Source organism: Filicampus tigris, chromosome 4 (genome assembly GCF_054856515.1).
Source record: "Filicampus tigris isolate MCC_2025a chromosome 4, RoL_Ftig_1.0, whole genome shotgun sequence".
Taxonomy (NCBI): Eukaryota; Metazoa; Chordata; class Actinopteri; order Syngnathiformes; family Syngnathidae; genus Filicampus; species Filicampus tigris.
Genome location: NC_141220.1, coordinates 28,642,882 through 28,654,644, shown reverse-complemented (window position 1 = coordinate 28,654,644; position 11,763 = coordinate 28,642,882). Strand labels below are relative to the sequence as shown.

The 11,763-nt window shown below is 50.7% G+C and overlaps 3 protein-coding genes across 6 annotated transcripts; all 3 read left to right on the top strand.

The window, feature by feature from the left end:
- Positions 1-527: 527 nt before the first annotated feature.
- On the top strand, positions 528-3,879 carry tmed6 (transmembrane p24 trafficking protein 6). The gene is made up of 4 exons (XM_086028539.1): positions 528-909; positions 1,125-1,251; positions 1,669-1,826; positions 2,742-3,879. Exons 1-4 carry the CDS (start codon positions 685-687, stop codon positions 2,973-2,975), a joined length of 744 nt encoding a protein of 247 aa, XP_085884665.1. The 5' UTR covers positions 528-684; the 3' UTR covers positions 2,976-3,879.
- A 439-nt stretch (positions 3,880-4,318) lies between these two features.
- LOC147149315 (uncharacterized) lies at positions 4,319-8,302 on the top strand. Of its 2 annotated transcripts, XM_086029673.1 has the most exons (3): positions 4,319-4,416; positions 5,268-5,305; positions 6,557-8,302. In XM_086029673.1, the coding sequence occupies exons 2-3, from the start codon at positions 5,297-5,299 to the stop codon at positions 7,787-7,789; spliced, it is 1,242 nt and encodes a 413-aa protein (XP_085885799.1). In that variant the 5' UTR covers positions 4,319-4,416; positions 5,268-5,296; the 3' UTR covers positions 7,790-8,302. The 2 variants fall into 2 exon arrangements, with proteins under 2 accessions (XP_085885799.1, XP_085885798.1); XM_086029672.1 differs by lacking the exon at positions 5,268-5,305 and having other exon boundaries at positions 4,337-4,416.
- Positions 8,303-8,509: 207 nt separating this feature from the next.
- On the top strand, positions 8,510-11,510 carry LOC147149314 (uncharacterized). 3 transcript variants are annotated; one of them, XM_086028638.1, is made up of 4 exons: positions 8,510-9,226; positions 9,418-9,540; positions 9,679-9,716; positions 10,002-11,510. In XM_086028638.1, the coding sequence occupies exons 3-4, from the start codon at positions 9,681-9,683 to the stop codon at positions 10,743-10,745; spliced, it is 780 nt and encodes a 259-aa protein (XP_085884764.1). In that variant the 5' UTR covers positions 8,510-9,226; positions 9,418-9,540; positions 9,679-9,680; the 3' UTR covers positions 10,746-11,510. The 3 variants fall into 3 exon arrangements, with proteins under 3 accessions (XP_085884764.1, XP_085884762.1, XP_085884763.1); XM_086028636.1 differs by lacking the exon at positions 9,418-9,540 and having other exon boundaries at positions 8,511-9,226; XM_086028637.1 differs by lacking the exon at positions 8,510-9,226 and having other exon boundaries at positions 9,233-9,540.
- The last annotated feature ends 253 nt before the right edge of the window (positions 11,511-11,763 follow it).

Here is an 11,763-nt window from a genome sequence, read left to right as displayed (position 1 = left end):
TTTTTTTCCCTCCTCTGCGGTTAAAGTGTTAAGCAGCATCACGTCCTTGTGACCTCTTGACCGATTTCATCTTTTGCCCTTCCCGATCGTGTCCTCGACGAATAAACGACCAGACGGGCAAATTGCCTCAGCCGTCAACGACATCAACTGGAAGGAAGCCGCAAACAAATCCGTCTTCTGTCCGGCGGGCTCATCGTCTCCTCTTCCTTTTGCCTCATTTTCCTCGTCCGTCAACTCCTCAAATGATTCTTTCCAATTATTTATCTAGAACACTACTGGCACCAGTCAACATGTTTCCATCTCAGTCCTTAATCAGGACTGGACTTTACTGTCCAACCAGGCATAGACTGCGATTTTTTTTGTTTTGTTTTTTTTAAATATAGAAATAGTTGACCTACTCTCCACATTCGGGATATGTCTGACTAGAGGGTACACCTAATTGTTAGGGGAAAAAAAAAGGCCATAAAAACAAATAATGTGAAGAATATGAAAGTGCTTTGCTTTGGGTTTTTTTATGTATGAAAAGTACTCTCCAGCAAAAGTTTGATTGATTGCCTAGCAAAGTACTCAGTTGCTTCACAGTCGTGAGTAAAAGTGGACAGAAGAGTGGCGGCCATCGCAGCTGTCGGCCTTCCCAGCCGGTTAATCATTTGCGGCGGCGAAGCGACGCGCCGGCAGTCGGACATGAAGCGGCACGCGCTCGCCCGGTTGCTGGCTTTCCCGGTATTCTTGTTTTGGGGCTGGGGGGCCCGCGGGGGGCCCCTGAGCGGCCCCCGCCCCAACATGACGGACCAGGAGCTGTTCTGGGGCGCCGACCAGTACGACTTCTCGGTGGTTCTGCCCGCCGCCGGGATGGACTGCTTCTGGCACTTCGCTCACCACGGGGAGAAGTTCTACCTCAGCTTCATGGTGAGAGGCCGTCACTTCTCCAGCTGCCGCGGAGTCGCTAGTACGACGACCGCCAGTAACGCTACTGCCACTTTGGCCCTACTATATGACACGTTTCGGACTACTGTGCTTGACAAAACATGATACCCAGTCTCGTCCGAACTAGTTGGCCAGAAGTGGCACTGGAAGTGGCGAAAAAGAGTGTGGCTGCTCTAGTGTTTTGTGGTGGTGTTCAGGTGCAGTGGGTGACGGGCGTGGGGCACGACCGGCACCTGTCCGTCACGGTCAACGCCCCCGGCGGTCTCCTGCTTTCCACCGTGGACGACGCCAACGGGCAAATCGACCTGGACGCCCGCGAGACCGGTACGCTACATCAAAGACGAGCGCTTGAAAACGACCTGGTCTAAACCTCAAAGTCTGACATCTGTCTGACATCTCAGACACACACACACCTTCGAACTTTAGGAGGCGAAATTCATCCTGACTCACACCACACAGCAAGTGCACAAAATAAGACCTCCGTGATGACTCCACGTGTCCACACCATCAAACACGCACAATTGCCTGAAGGGGGCGCCAGTTTACTCAAAAGTGCTCTAAAAAGTCGTCATCGGCTTTGCCTTTCACGTGGTTTCGTTTTTTTTTTGTGTGTGTGTTTTTTTTCTGCGTCTGCGTTGACGTGTAATCGTGTGTCTCAACGTGTCGAACTCTTTTTACATGTTCGTGTGTGTTTACGTGGTTATGCGTGTGTGTCTGTTTGTGTGCGCGCGTGCGTGTCAGGCTTCTACCAGATGTGTTTCAGCAACTTCCACAACCGCTTCGGCAGCATGCAGGTGTCCCTCAGCTTCGGCGTGTACTACGAGCGCGCCCCCCCAAAACAACAACAGGACGCCGCCGACAAGGCCAAGAAACTCAACGACACGCTGAGCATCATCGAGGTCCGCCGACGCAAACATGTGAAAATGATTGCCTGATTTGAAAAAAAAATTTTTTTAATTCGTCGTTTAGGTTCAAATGAAACTTTTCAAAAGGGGGTGACAGGATTATGTTGGTTGGATTTGAATATTGAATTGTGTAGAGCAGTGGCGGAGCCAGAACGTGGCTATTATGGGTGGGCCTGGAAAAATCAGGGCGTCTACATCGTATCGTATATTCAAATAAAATGACAAACCGAATAATATGAAGATCTTCAGATCTTCCTTGGACAACCACTATTATGCCATTCTTAATATTCAATCAAATAAAAAAGCGAAACACAAATTCGAAAAATAATTTAATTTAATTTAATTTTTTTTTTTTTTTTTCATGAATCTCACTGGGTGGGCAGCAGGGGCAGAGCCATGGGTGGGCCTGGGTGTGCACAGGCCCACCCAGACTGACAGACTGCCCACCCAGTGAGATTCATGAAAAAAAAAAAAAACTTTTACATTTTTAGTCAATTATTTTTGAATGAGTGTTTCGTTGTGTTTTTATTTATTTGATTGAATATTAAGAATGGCATAATTCTGGTTGTCTCAGGAAGATCTGAACTTTGTCATTTCATTTGAAAATACGATGTGTCGGGATAGGAGTATTGCGCTCAGTGAGAGAAATATTCAGGCCCACCCTGATTTTTACCAGGCCCGCCCACTAGCCATGTTCTGGCTCTGCCCCTGGTGGGCAGTCTGTCAATCTGGGTGGACCTGTGCACACCCAGGCCCACCCATGGCTCCACCCCTGGTCTAGAGGTGCTAAAGAATACTTTGAATCCCCCAAAAATGAGCACAATGGAGTTGGCCCACTTGATTTTCCCCGGGGCCCAATTATCGAAAGACGTCCAACCCCTGATGTGCGCGTTGTTGCTTTGCTTTCAGGCATCGACCCGGCGCGTGGAGAACGCCGTCTTCCACATGTTCCGCCACTACAACGCCGGCCGCCTGCGCCGCGGCGCCGACGACTTCCTGCTGGCGTCCAAGCGGCGCCGCGTGGGCTGCTGCTCGACCGCCCTCGCCGTCCTGATCGTGCTGGCCGGATATCTGCAGCTGCGCTTCCTCAAGAGCCTTTTCGCGAAGCGCGACCACGGCCACGGCGAGCCGCGCGCCTGCTGACCGCTTCGCTCGTTTGCCAACAGGACCAACTCAAAGGCAATCGCTTTTTTTTTTCTTTAATCCATGTTTACCTTGTGGAAAAAGCTAATTACATTTACAAAGACCTATTTTGGTCCAAAAAACGAATACTTTAGAGGTGCAACAATCGATTAATCGACAACATAATCAAAATAATCGAATTAATTGATTATTAATCAGGTGAATTGTATATCATTGAAATTTTCAAAACGCTCTGAATTTCATCTTCTCAACAGTAAATATGATCCAATTTCTGTAGTTCTGCATGAAACTGAACCGATTATCTTTGTGTTCAAAATAAAACATTTGCTTTTAATTTGGAAAACAATGTTCAACATTTTTCTGTTTTTTTTTTTTTTTACATGTTACGAACCAAACCACTGATTGAATCATCATTCATTTGTTTGTGCATTTTCTGCACAGTCAATTTGAAAGTCATATTTTTGAATGAAGGGATGGAAATGAAAACGTTTTTGCTGGTATCTGATTTATCGATTCATCGACAAAATAAACGACAATTTATTAAGATAATTTTTCATTGAATCCAGAGAATACTTATTTACTGCAAATAGAGTGTTTATGTTTTTCTGCGACGTGTAGTGACAGACCAAACAATGACAATGAAGTTCCGTTAGATGGCAGAAGGCACAATGAATTTGTGTAGCCACTGCTTGGCATTTATCCAACCCAATGAAAACAACACAACAGATTTTACACCCAAAAAGTGATTCAAACCAAACTAGTTTTGCTTTATTTGACATTATTTCTCCTTTTCTTGAAAAGTTTCCCCAGGCCTAATTTGCATCAATTCCAACTGAAATTGTTCGCTGGCCCCTTTTGTCAAAACTGGCATGTCAACGTGATTTTTTAATAAATTCACATTTGATAAAAAAAAAAGTCACTTCTTCAATTGTGTCAAAGCGCTTGCAGGGCTCAGCTGTTGTCCGAGGGGAGCGCGTGGCGAGGTCTTCCGCGCTCTGTTCTCACACTCGGAGGCACCTACCTCGGGTCAAATTCTGAAGTTGTCCACCTTTTTGTGCAACTTTGGAAATGTGAAAATGATTTCTGCTCGTCTGTGTCCCGGAGACTTTTCCTGTCACTGCTCTCAACATTTTTATAAAGTAGCTGCTCTCTGTTTGGCGCCACGTTGTTAGTGGAAGCAGTCCACATCAGCAAAGATGCACTTTTAACAATGGAAGCTGCCTGAAAATTGAGATTCCCAACCGCCACCCCTAAAGAAGTTGTGTTTTTCTTTGCCAAAGTAGGTGTTGTGACGCATGTTCGACATGCAACTTATTTTCGATTTCACTTTGGCACAAAAGAGACAAAAGTGGTCAGACAGGTCATGCTGGCAGCCGCTATCGTGACAACCTTTGCACGCCACTTCATCTTTGTCTTCGTTGGCCACACAACAACAAATCAGGTGAGTATTGTTCATTTACTGACACAATTTTAATTCTGTCGATTTTGTCTAAATGTTTGTTTTCGCGACACGGTGGGCAAGTGGCTAGTAGGTCTGCCTCACAGTTTTTCACTTTGAGGTTCGAAATCGGAATTTGGACTCCAGCCGTCGTGTGAGGAGTTGTTACTCTCATTTATTGCCGCGTTTACCTGATTTGACGTTTGTTGTGACTGAAGTGAAATGTTGCTAGAGTCCCCCCTCAAAGGTTAAAGTTCACGCGTTTGAATGCTTTTGGAAAAGTGGAAGGAGGAGCAAAATGGGTCGAATGGCGCCTCATTTGGGAAAATTTGCATGGCAAGTGTGGAAATTGGGATGAATTTGGGGGTGTGAGAAAAATAGTTCCTAACATGTCTGTAATGCAAGGAGCATTTTTGAGTTGTATGAATTGAACATTTTCGAGTGGAAATGTTTTTTTTTGTGATGGGATGTAATACAGTCGGACAAAAGAAAATGTGGAAAAGTGGGATTTTTCATAATCATCATTAAGCGTGAGCCCAGCTGAATATTTCTGATGAAAGATTTTAATAATCTCTTGAATTCTGGACAGAATTCACAAACGATATCGTGAGCAGTTTTTCACGTTCGAAACCTTCACTTGATGGATTTTTTTTTTTTTTTTCGAGCCTTTACGGAGCTCACAGGTAGATGTCAGGCGCTCGACACCGCAGTTGTTAAAAAAAAAAACCCCAAAAACGTATTTCAATACTTTGTCGTTTATGATTTTACGCGAGCTTGTTTTATTTGAAATCTGTCACAAGGAAAAGAAATGCTTTGTTTGTGGTGAGTGACGTTTGTCTTGATTGACATTCCAGGAAGCAAAGACACAAAGTAACCAAGCAACATGACTGAGGTGAGCACAAGCACACGACGAGCGATTTGCGCGCGTTGTTTTTTTTCCCCATTTCACACACTCGAGCGTCTTTGTTCAGTCATCGGCAAATGGTATCGTTGAGCATTTTCACCTTCACAGCAAAACTGCTCAGCTCGATAACAGCTCCCACACCTGACCTCAATGTCTTTGAGATGTGCGGCCCCCCCCTCCAAAAGTATCGCAACGGCGAGCTCCTTTGCTTTCGTTCCGCACTGAAGACATTTGGGTTTCAGATCTCAAGGGGAATATGTGACAAAAGTGGACAATTCCCGCTTTTATTTCACGTTGTTTACATCTCCATGTGTTGGACAATCCAGGACAGGACAGAGCACCTTTTCCTGAAGTGAGCAAACGTATTGGAACAGACTTTGTTAAATGAACTGAAGGTGAGCAACATCATTCGCCAGACTCTCGCTGTCTTCATTTCAGCTATTCCTCCGGGCCGTTACTGCAGCCTCATTCAGTTTCGGGCGGTTTCACCCGTCGGGAGGCGAGACGCGTGCTCGATTGGCTGAAGGTCCGCCGATTGACCCGGCCAGTCCGAGACCTGCCACGCGGCCCTCGATGAAGTCCGTTGTCGCGTTGGCAGCGGTGTCTTGGGTCGTCGTCTCGTTGCGTGACGAAGCTTCTCCCGCTTGGTTCGGTCGGAGGCATTCTTCCGTCGATTGCCGTCAAAATGATTTTGTGGACTTCAGGATCTCATTCTGCTGCGATTCAAACCAAAATGTCTTCAGTGTGCGACAAAGGAACGGAGGGGATTGTATACATTGAGCGTGTGTCTTTGAAGTGTATACATTAAGTGTTCACGTCTATTGTGTCCGGTGTGTGCCTTTTGTGTCTTTGATATGTTGGTGTGTCTTTGCGGCGTACACGTCAACAAAAGAGGTCTCGGTGTATCTTTAAGTGTGCGTCTGTGCCGTGTCTTTGGAATGTCCGAGCTCATCTGAGGACCGTGCATTAAATGTCTCTGTTCATTGCGCGTCTTTGAGGTGTATGTCTGTGTTGTCTTTGAGGTGTGAACATTGTGTGTTTTTGAGATGCCGGTGTGTCTTTGAGGTGCCGGTATTCCGTCGGTGTGTCTTTGAGTTTGTCATTGATGTCGCGGTGTGTCTTTGAGGAGTATACACGTTCAGTGTGTCTTTGAGATGTCAAAGACTGTCCTTTAAAGTCAAACAATGTGTCTTTTTGAGGCGTTAAAGCGTGTGCCTTTGTTGTGTTTTTGTTGACCAGCTGTTGCTGTCAAGCGCCGAGTATGTCCTGGGCTTGTGCGTCGAAGTGTACAAAATGGTGCAGATGGCCAAGTCCAACAAGGCCCTGTGCCAGCAGGTGGGCGGGCGCGTGCGCACTTTGGAGAAGATGGTGCAGCAAATCAAGCAGCGTCCCGAGAACGCCTCGCCCGAAGTCAAAGACGCCCTGGTGGACTTGGCCCGCAGTCTGACGGACGCCACGGAGCTCATGGGCAAAATTTCCAAAGCCAACGCCGTGGTCAGCTTCCTCAAGTCCAGCAACAACGAGTCCAAGTTCCACGAAGTCACCCAGAAGCTGAACGAGGACGTGCAGCTGCTGTCCGTGGCTCTGCAGATCAACCACGGCGACACGCTCAGGGAGGGCCTGAGGTCCATCGTCGAAAAGCACCGGGCGGAGAACCGCTTGGAGCCCATCCGACGCAAGCCCGTCCTACGGGTGTCGCGCGCCGCCGACGTGGCCGGCGAGCCACCGGACGCCGCCGACAAGGCGCCCGGCGATGACAAGGCGCCCGGCGATGACCGCGACGGCGACGGCGACGGCGACGACGACGACGGCTTGGCCGGGGCGTCCGTTGTTAAATTAACTGACTCCACATCGCTTGTCGCCAAGCTACTCTTGGCCTCCACAAGCGTGCACAAGACGCCTGTCGCCAAATCGGCCCACGCCAAGGTACCCGGCCCCTCATCACCTACTCGCATGCTACTCGTTAGCGAGTCACCCCCGACCAAGGCGGCCGTCCCGAGGTCGTCTCATGACGCCCCTCCACCCAAGAGCAAGGCGGCCGTCCCAAAGTCGCCTCATGACGCCCCGCCACCCAAGAGCAAGGCGCCCCTTCCCACTTCACCCGTGCCCATGCCGCCTATCCCCATGATGCAACCTATCCCCGTGATGCAACCTGTCCCCGTGATGCAACCTGTCCCCGTGATGCAACCTGTCCCCGTGATGCAACCTGTCCCCGTGATGCAACCTGTCCCCGTGATGTCACCTGTCCCCGTGATGTCACCAGTCTCCATGTTCCCCGTGGGGTCTCCAGCCCCCGCGATGATCCTCAGCCCCACGCCAATGCTATACCAGCCCGCCGCCAACATGGTGAGCACCACCACCACCATCAGCTACAACCGCCGCCCATCTCAGGCCGCCCTCAACATGGCCCAATTTTACACCGCGCAGAGTCGTACGATTGCAAACACCTTTAGCAACACTTATTTCAATTGACCCGCCCCATCAATCACATGCCATGTTGCGCTGTCAAGTGGGGGTTGGCAAACCTTTGGGCGGGGGACAAATTCAAGCCTAACATGCCGGCCGCCGCAAAGTTACTTTTGGCTGCATCACCCGAGACCGAGGCGCACGTCGCCTCGCCGCCCGAGACCAAGTAAGCCATGGCCATGTTCCGGTTCGGGCCGCTTGTGACGTGACGTATCGGTTGCCGTGGTCCTCTGATGCTTTGTCCTTTACCATGTCGTAAAGGCCTGACGTCTGACACCGTATAAGCTTGAGTGACTCCGTCGAGGATGCAAACTCCCTTCCGGTTCAGTCATTGCCGATCAAGACTTTTTTACTCTACAACGTCAGGTCTGCGTATGGGTCCGATTCCCGATCGCCCTCACCGTTTGACGCTCCTCAATTGTCCCCATGTCACTCCCAATCAACATGGCCCAACAAAGACACACACACACACGTACGTGCAATATTTCCTGTGCAATAAAACGCAATACATCAAAAGCATTGTTGGCGGTTTGTGAAACGTGGTCTGTTCATTTTAGCGCGCCTTCTTTCTTTCCCTTATGCTATCGAGCTGCGGGTCGTGACCGAAAGAGCACGATCCCGGATACAAGCGATCGCCACGAGTTTCTTCCGCGGGCTTGGAGAGAGGTCCGAGAAGCTCGCTCCGGCGCTAGGGCCTCAGAGTCGAGCTGCTGCTCCTCCGTGTTGAGAGGAGTCGGATGAGGTGGCTCGGTCGGGCATCTGATCAGGATGCCTCCTGGACGCCCTCCCGGTGAGGTGTCCCGGAAACATCCCAACCGGGGGTGACCCGGGACAAGCTGGTGGGTCTACGTCGGCCCGTTGACCTGAGAACGCTTTGGGGTCCCCTGGGTGAGCTGGACGAAGTGGCTGGGGAGAGGGGGGTCTGGCATTCCCCGAAACCCAGCTCAGGATAAGCGGACGAAATAGATGGGTGATTAGATGTACGTGATCATTTTGTCATGATTTTCTTGTGGGACCGAAGAGTTTCGGGGACGAGATGAGCTTCGCAGCCTTAGCAGAGTCCATCCCTGACTGCGGCCAATGCGGACGAAATCCTGACCCGGGCGGTGCGAGGAGCTAACAGCTCATTTTAGGGGGTCGGCTACCCCGGTGCACCCCCCCCCCCCCCCGTGAATGCCGGAGTGCAACTTCATGCGGTCTGGCTGACAAACCGCAATCGCCCAAGACCCTACCGAGGGCGCGGAGGTGGCCTGCTGTTCCGCGGCCGAGACGGAAACCACAGAGCTCCGCCCCCATCACCTGACGGGTCATGACGGCTTGGTCATGGACGGACGAACTCGTCAGGTAACTTCATCGTCATTTCTTTCACTCTAGTGAAGCCGGAACTGGGACTTGGTCGGACAGGTTCATCCAGGTTGTCTTCTCTCAGACACAAGAAATAAGGTAACTATGATGGACTCTAACAATGATCGTTTTGTTATTTTTTTCCCTTTTCATTGGGCCGAAAGTTTGCCGGGGGTCGGCGCCGTTGCGGCACAGCGCCGAGGTTTTGGGTCTGAATCTGGGGCCCAGCCTACTTTTTGCGCACGGGCGACGTTCTCCTCTCACATCCGCAAAACATGTTCGCCTGCTAGCTTTGGTGTGTTTACGCTGCGTCTTCTACTGCCCGACTCTGCAAGTCATCTGGATATTTTGATGCGGATTTGCAACGCTATGCGGGACAAACAGTATCTCCATATTGTTAAACTTCGATTGAGGTGATTTTTGTCGAAAAAAAAAAAGATGAAAGAATGAATGAGCAAAACAATTGTGTGAATCTTCAGTACACACTTGTGTACTTGTGTTATTTTCTTCTCAATTTGCATACATGACATTTGACTCGCTTGACATTTCAGACATGTCTTGGCAGAACCCAGATTGGGAAGAAGCCAACGTGAGTACACAACATCGCGGACTTTCGTGTGCGTGCGTGCGTGCGTGTGCCGAAGGAGTGTCTTTGATGAATATTGGGTGTGGAGAAGCCGTGTTTCTTTGTAAGGTGTCAAACTTTCAGTGTCAAAAGTGTGTCTCTTTATTGTGTCTTTGAGGTCAAAGTCTGTCTTAGAGCTGTCAAAGCTTTCTGACAGCGTCAAGTTTCAGCAGTGTGGGCCTTTGTTGTGTCTTTGAGGTGCCAAGGGTCAAGTGTGTGTGCGCGCGTGCGTGTGTGTTTGTGCGTCAGGAGGTGCTGCTGGGGGATATCGACTACATCCTGCACCTGTGCACCGAGGTGTACAATCTGGCGCCGAGGGCCACGTCCCACAGGGCTGGCTTGCAGCGGTTGCTTGAGCGGGTGCGTGATTTGGAGGAGACGGCGCTGAGCATCAAGCGGCGGCCCCAGAGCGCCTCGCCCGCCGTCGGGCTCGCCCTGGTCGACGTGGCCCGATGTCTATCGAGAACCGCCGACTTCCTGGGCAAAGTTTCCAGAGCCAACGCCGTGGTCAGCTTCCTCAAGTCCGGCTCCACCGAGTCCAAGATCCAGGAAGTCAGCCGGGAGCTCGGCGAGAATGCGCGGCAGCTGTCCGAGGCGCTGCACGCCGAAAAGGGGGAGCGCCCGGAGGCCGCAGGCGGCGGCGGCGGCGGCGGCGCTTGGAAACCGTTGCCCGCCGACAAGGGTGCCGGGTGGGCCGAGTCCACTTTGGCCGTGCCACCTCTCCCCATGTCGTCGCTTCACCCTGTCCCCGTCTTCTACAGCAAGGCGGCGCCCCGTCCGCCTGTGACGGTCCCACACCTACTACTCTACCAGCCCCCCGTCGACGTCGTCACCTCCACCGTCATCAGCTACAACCGTAGCCCCTCTCGCTCCGCCCTCAACCTGGCACAGCAATACGCTTGTGCGCCGATGCCGCTCTTGGCGCAAAGCCGTGTGATCAGTAGTTCGTTACCGGCACTTGCCCATATTTCATTTGTCCCACGTCATCAGTGATGTGCCGTCTTAAGGCGCAGTTAAGCCTAGACCAGGGTTCTCCAGAATTTGGCCTCCAGGGACATCTTACGGCCGAGAATTTTTTTCCCCAAGGACCTGTTCATAATCCAAACGTAGCGCCAAGATATTTGTCGGCCGACCGAGGCACGTGTCGTTGTGTCAACCTTTCCCCATCTGATGGTCCTCAAAGTAGTTTCACAAGGTCCCCCGCCCAGCCCCCCGCCAATCGACAAGGCCCCACTTGTTGGCACCTCCCTACGCCCGTCTCGGCTTACCACAGATGCGTAACGCTTCTCATATCAGCCGCCACAAGGACATTGGCCCAGCTAACATCCATCATGGCCAACTCCCGCACTCCTAACCCAGACCCTTACCCTAATCGGGGCGAAGGTTGTCCCCAACCTTAATCGAGTCCACTCTCGGGACTTCCCCAGCGGCGTCGACCTGCAGCGCTTCATATCATCTAATAGACGCTCATGCGAAGTGGCTGGGGAGAGGAAAGTGTGGGCTTCCCTGCTTAAGCTGCTGCCCCCCACGACCCGAGAAGAAGATGGTTGGACTTGCATGCTCTGGAAACGGACGTTGGATAGCATTTATTGATTTTTCATTTGGTAAATGTTGCCCGATGTCGCACGTGGATCTGCCATGCCTTCTCCAGGTCTCTTCCTTCCCGAAGCAGAAAGACATTTCGATTGCAATTGCACACGCAGACGCACTTTCACTGGTGTGCAATATTTCCTTTGCAATAAAACACAAGGCGCAATACGTCAAACGCACAAATGTTGCTTGTTTGTTGAACCTGATGATTTTTGTAAATGTTTCCTCCCTCTCCTCTCACCTGTTGATTTGAATCTTCATTTCCATTATTTTGTACATTATATTTTTGAGCTGTGGGTCGTCACCAAAAGAACACGATCCCCAATACAAGGGGCCGAAATAAGTTTCCTCTGCCGGGTGTCCGGGCTCGGAGTCGAACCGCTGCTCCTACGCAAGAGGAGTCGGATGAGGTGGCTTGGGC

What these genes read in the sequence shown, in the direction of transcription:
- tmed6 (XM_086028539.1), top strand. Translation starts at nt 685, where the DNA reads ATGAAGCGGCACGCGCTCGCCCGGTTGCTGGCTTTCCCGGTATTCTTG. An exon ending in CCTGGACGCCCGCGAGACCG is followed by an intron (nt 1,252 to 1,668) that starts GTACGCTACATC and finishes CGTGCGTGTCAG; the next exon opens with GCTTCTACCAGATGTGTTTC. An exon ending in ACACGCTGAGCATCATCGAG is followed by an intron (nt 1,827 to 2,741) that starts GTCCGCCGACGC and finishes CTTTGCTTTCAG; the next exon opens with GCATCGACCCGGCGCGTGGA.
- LOC147149315 (XM_086029672.1), top strand. Translation starts at nt 4,339, where the DNA reads ATGCTGGCAGCCGCTATCGTGACAACCTTTGCACGCCACTTCATCTTT. An exon ending in GCCACACAACAACAAATCAG is followed by an intron (nt 4,417 to 6,556) that starts GTGAGTATTGTT and finishes TTTGTTGACCAG; the next exon opens with CTGTTGCTGTCAAGCGCCGA.
- LOC147149314 (XM_086028638.1), top strand. Translation starts at nt 9,681, where the DNA reads ATGTCTTGGCAGAACCCAGATTGGGAAGAAGCCAAC. An exon ending in CAGATTGGGAAGAAGCCAAC is followed by an intron (nt 9,717 to 10,001) that starts GTGAGTACACAA and finishes TTTGTGCGTCAG; the next exon opens with GAGGTGCTGCTGGGGGATAT.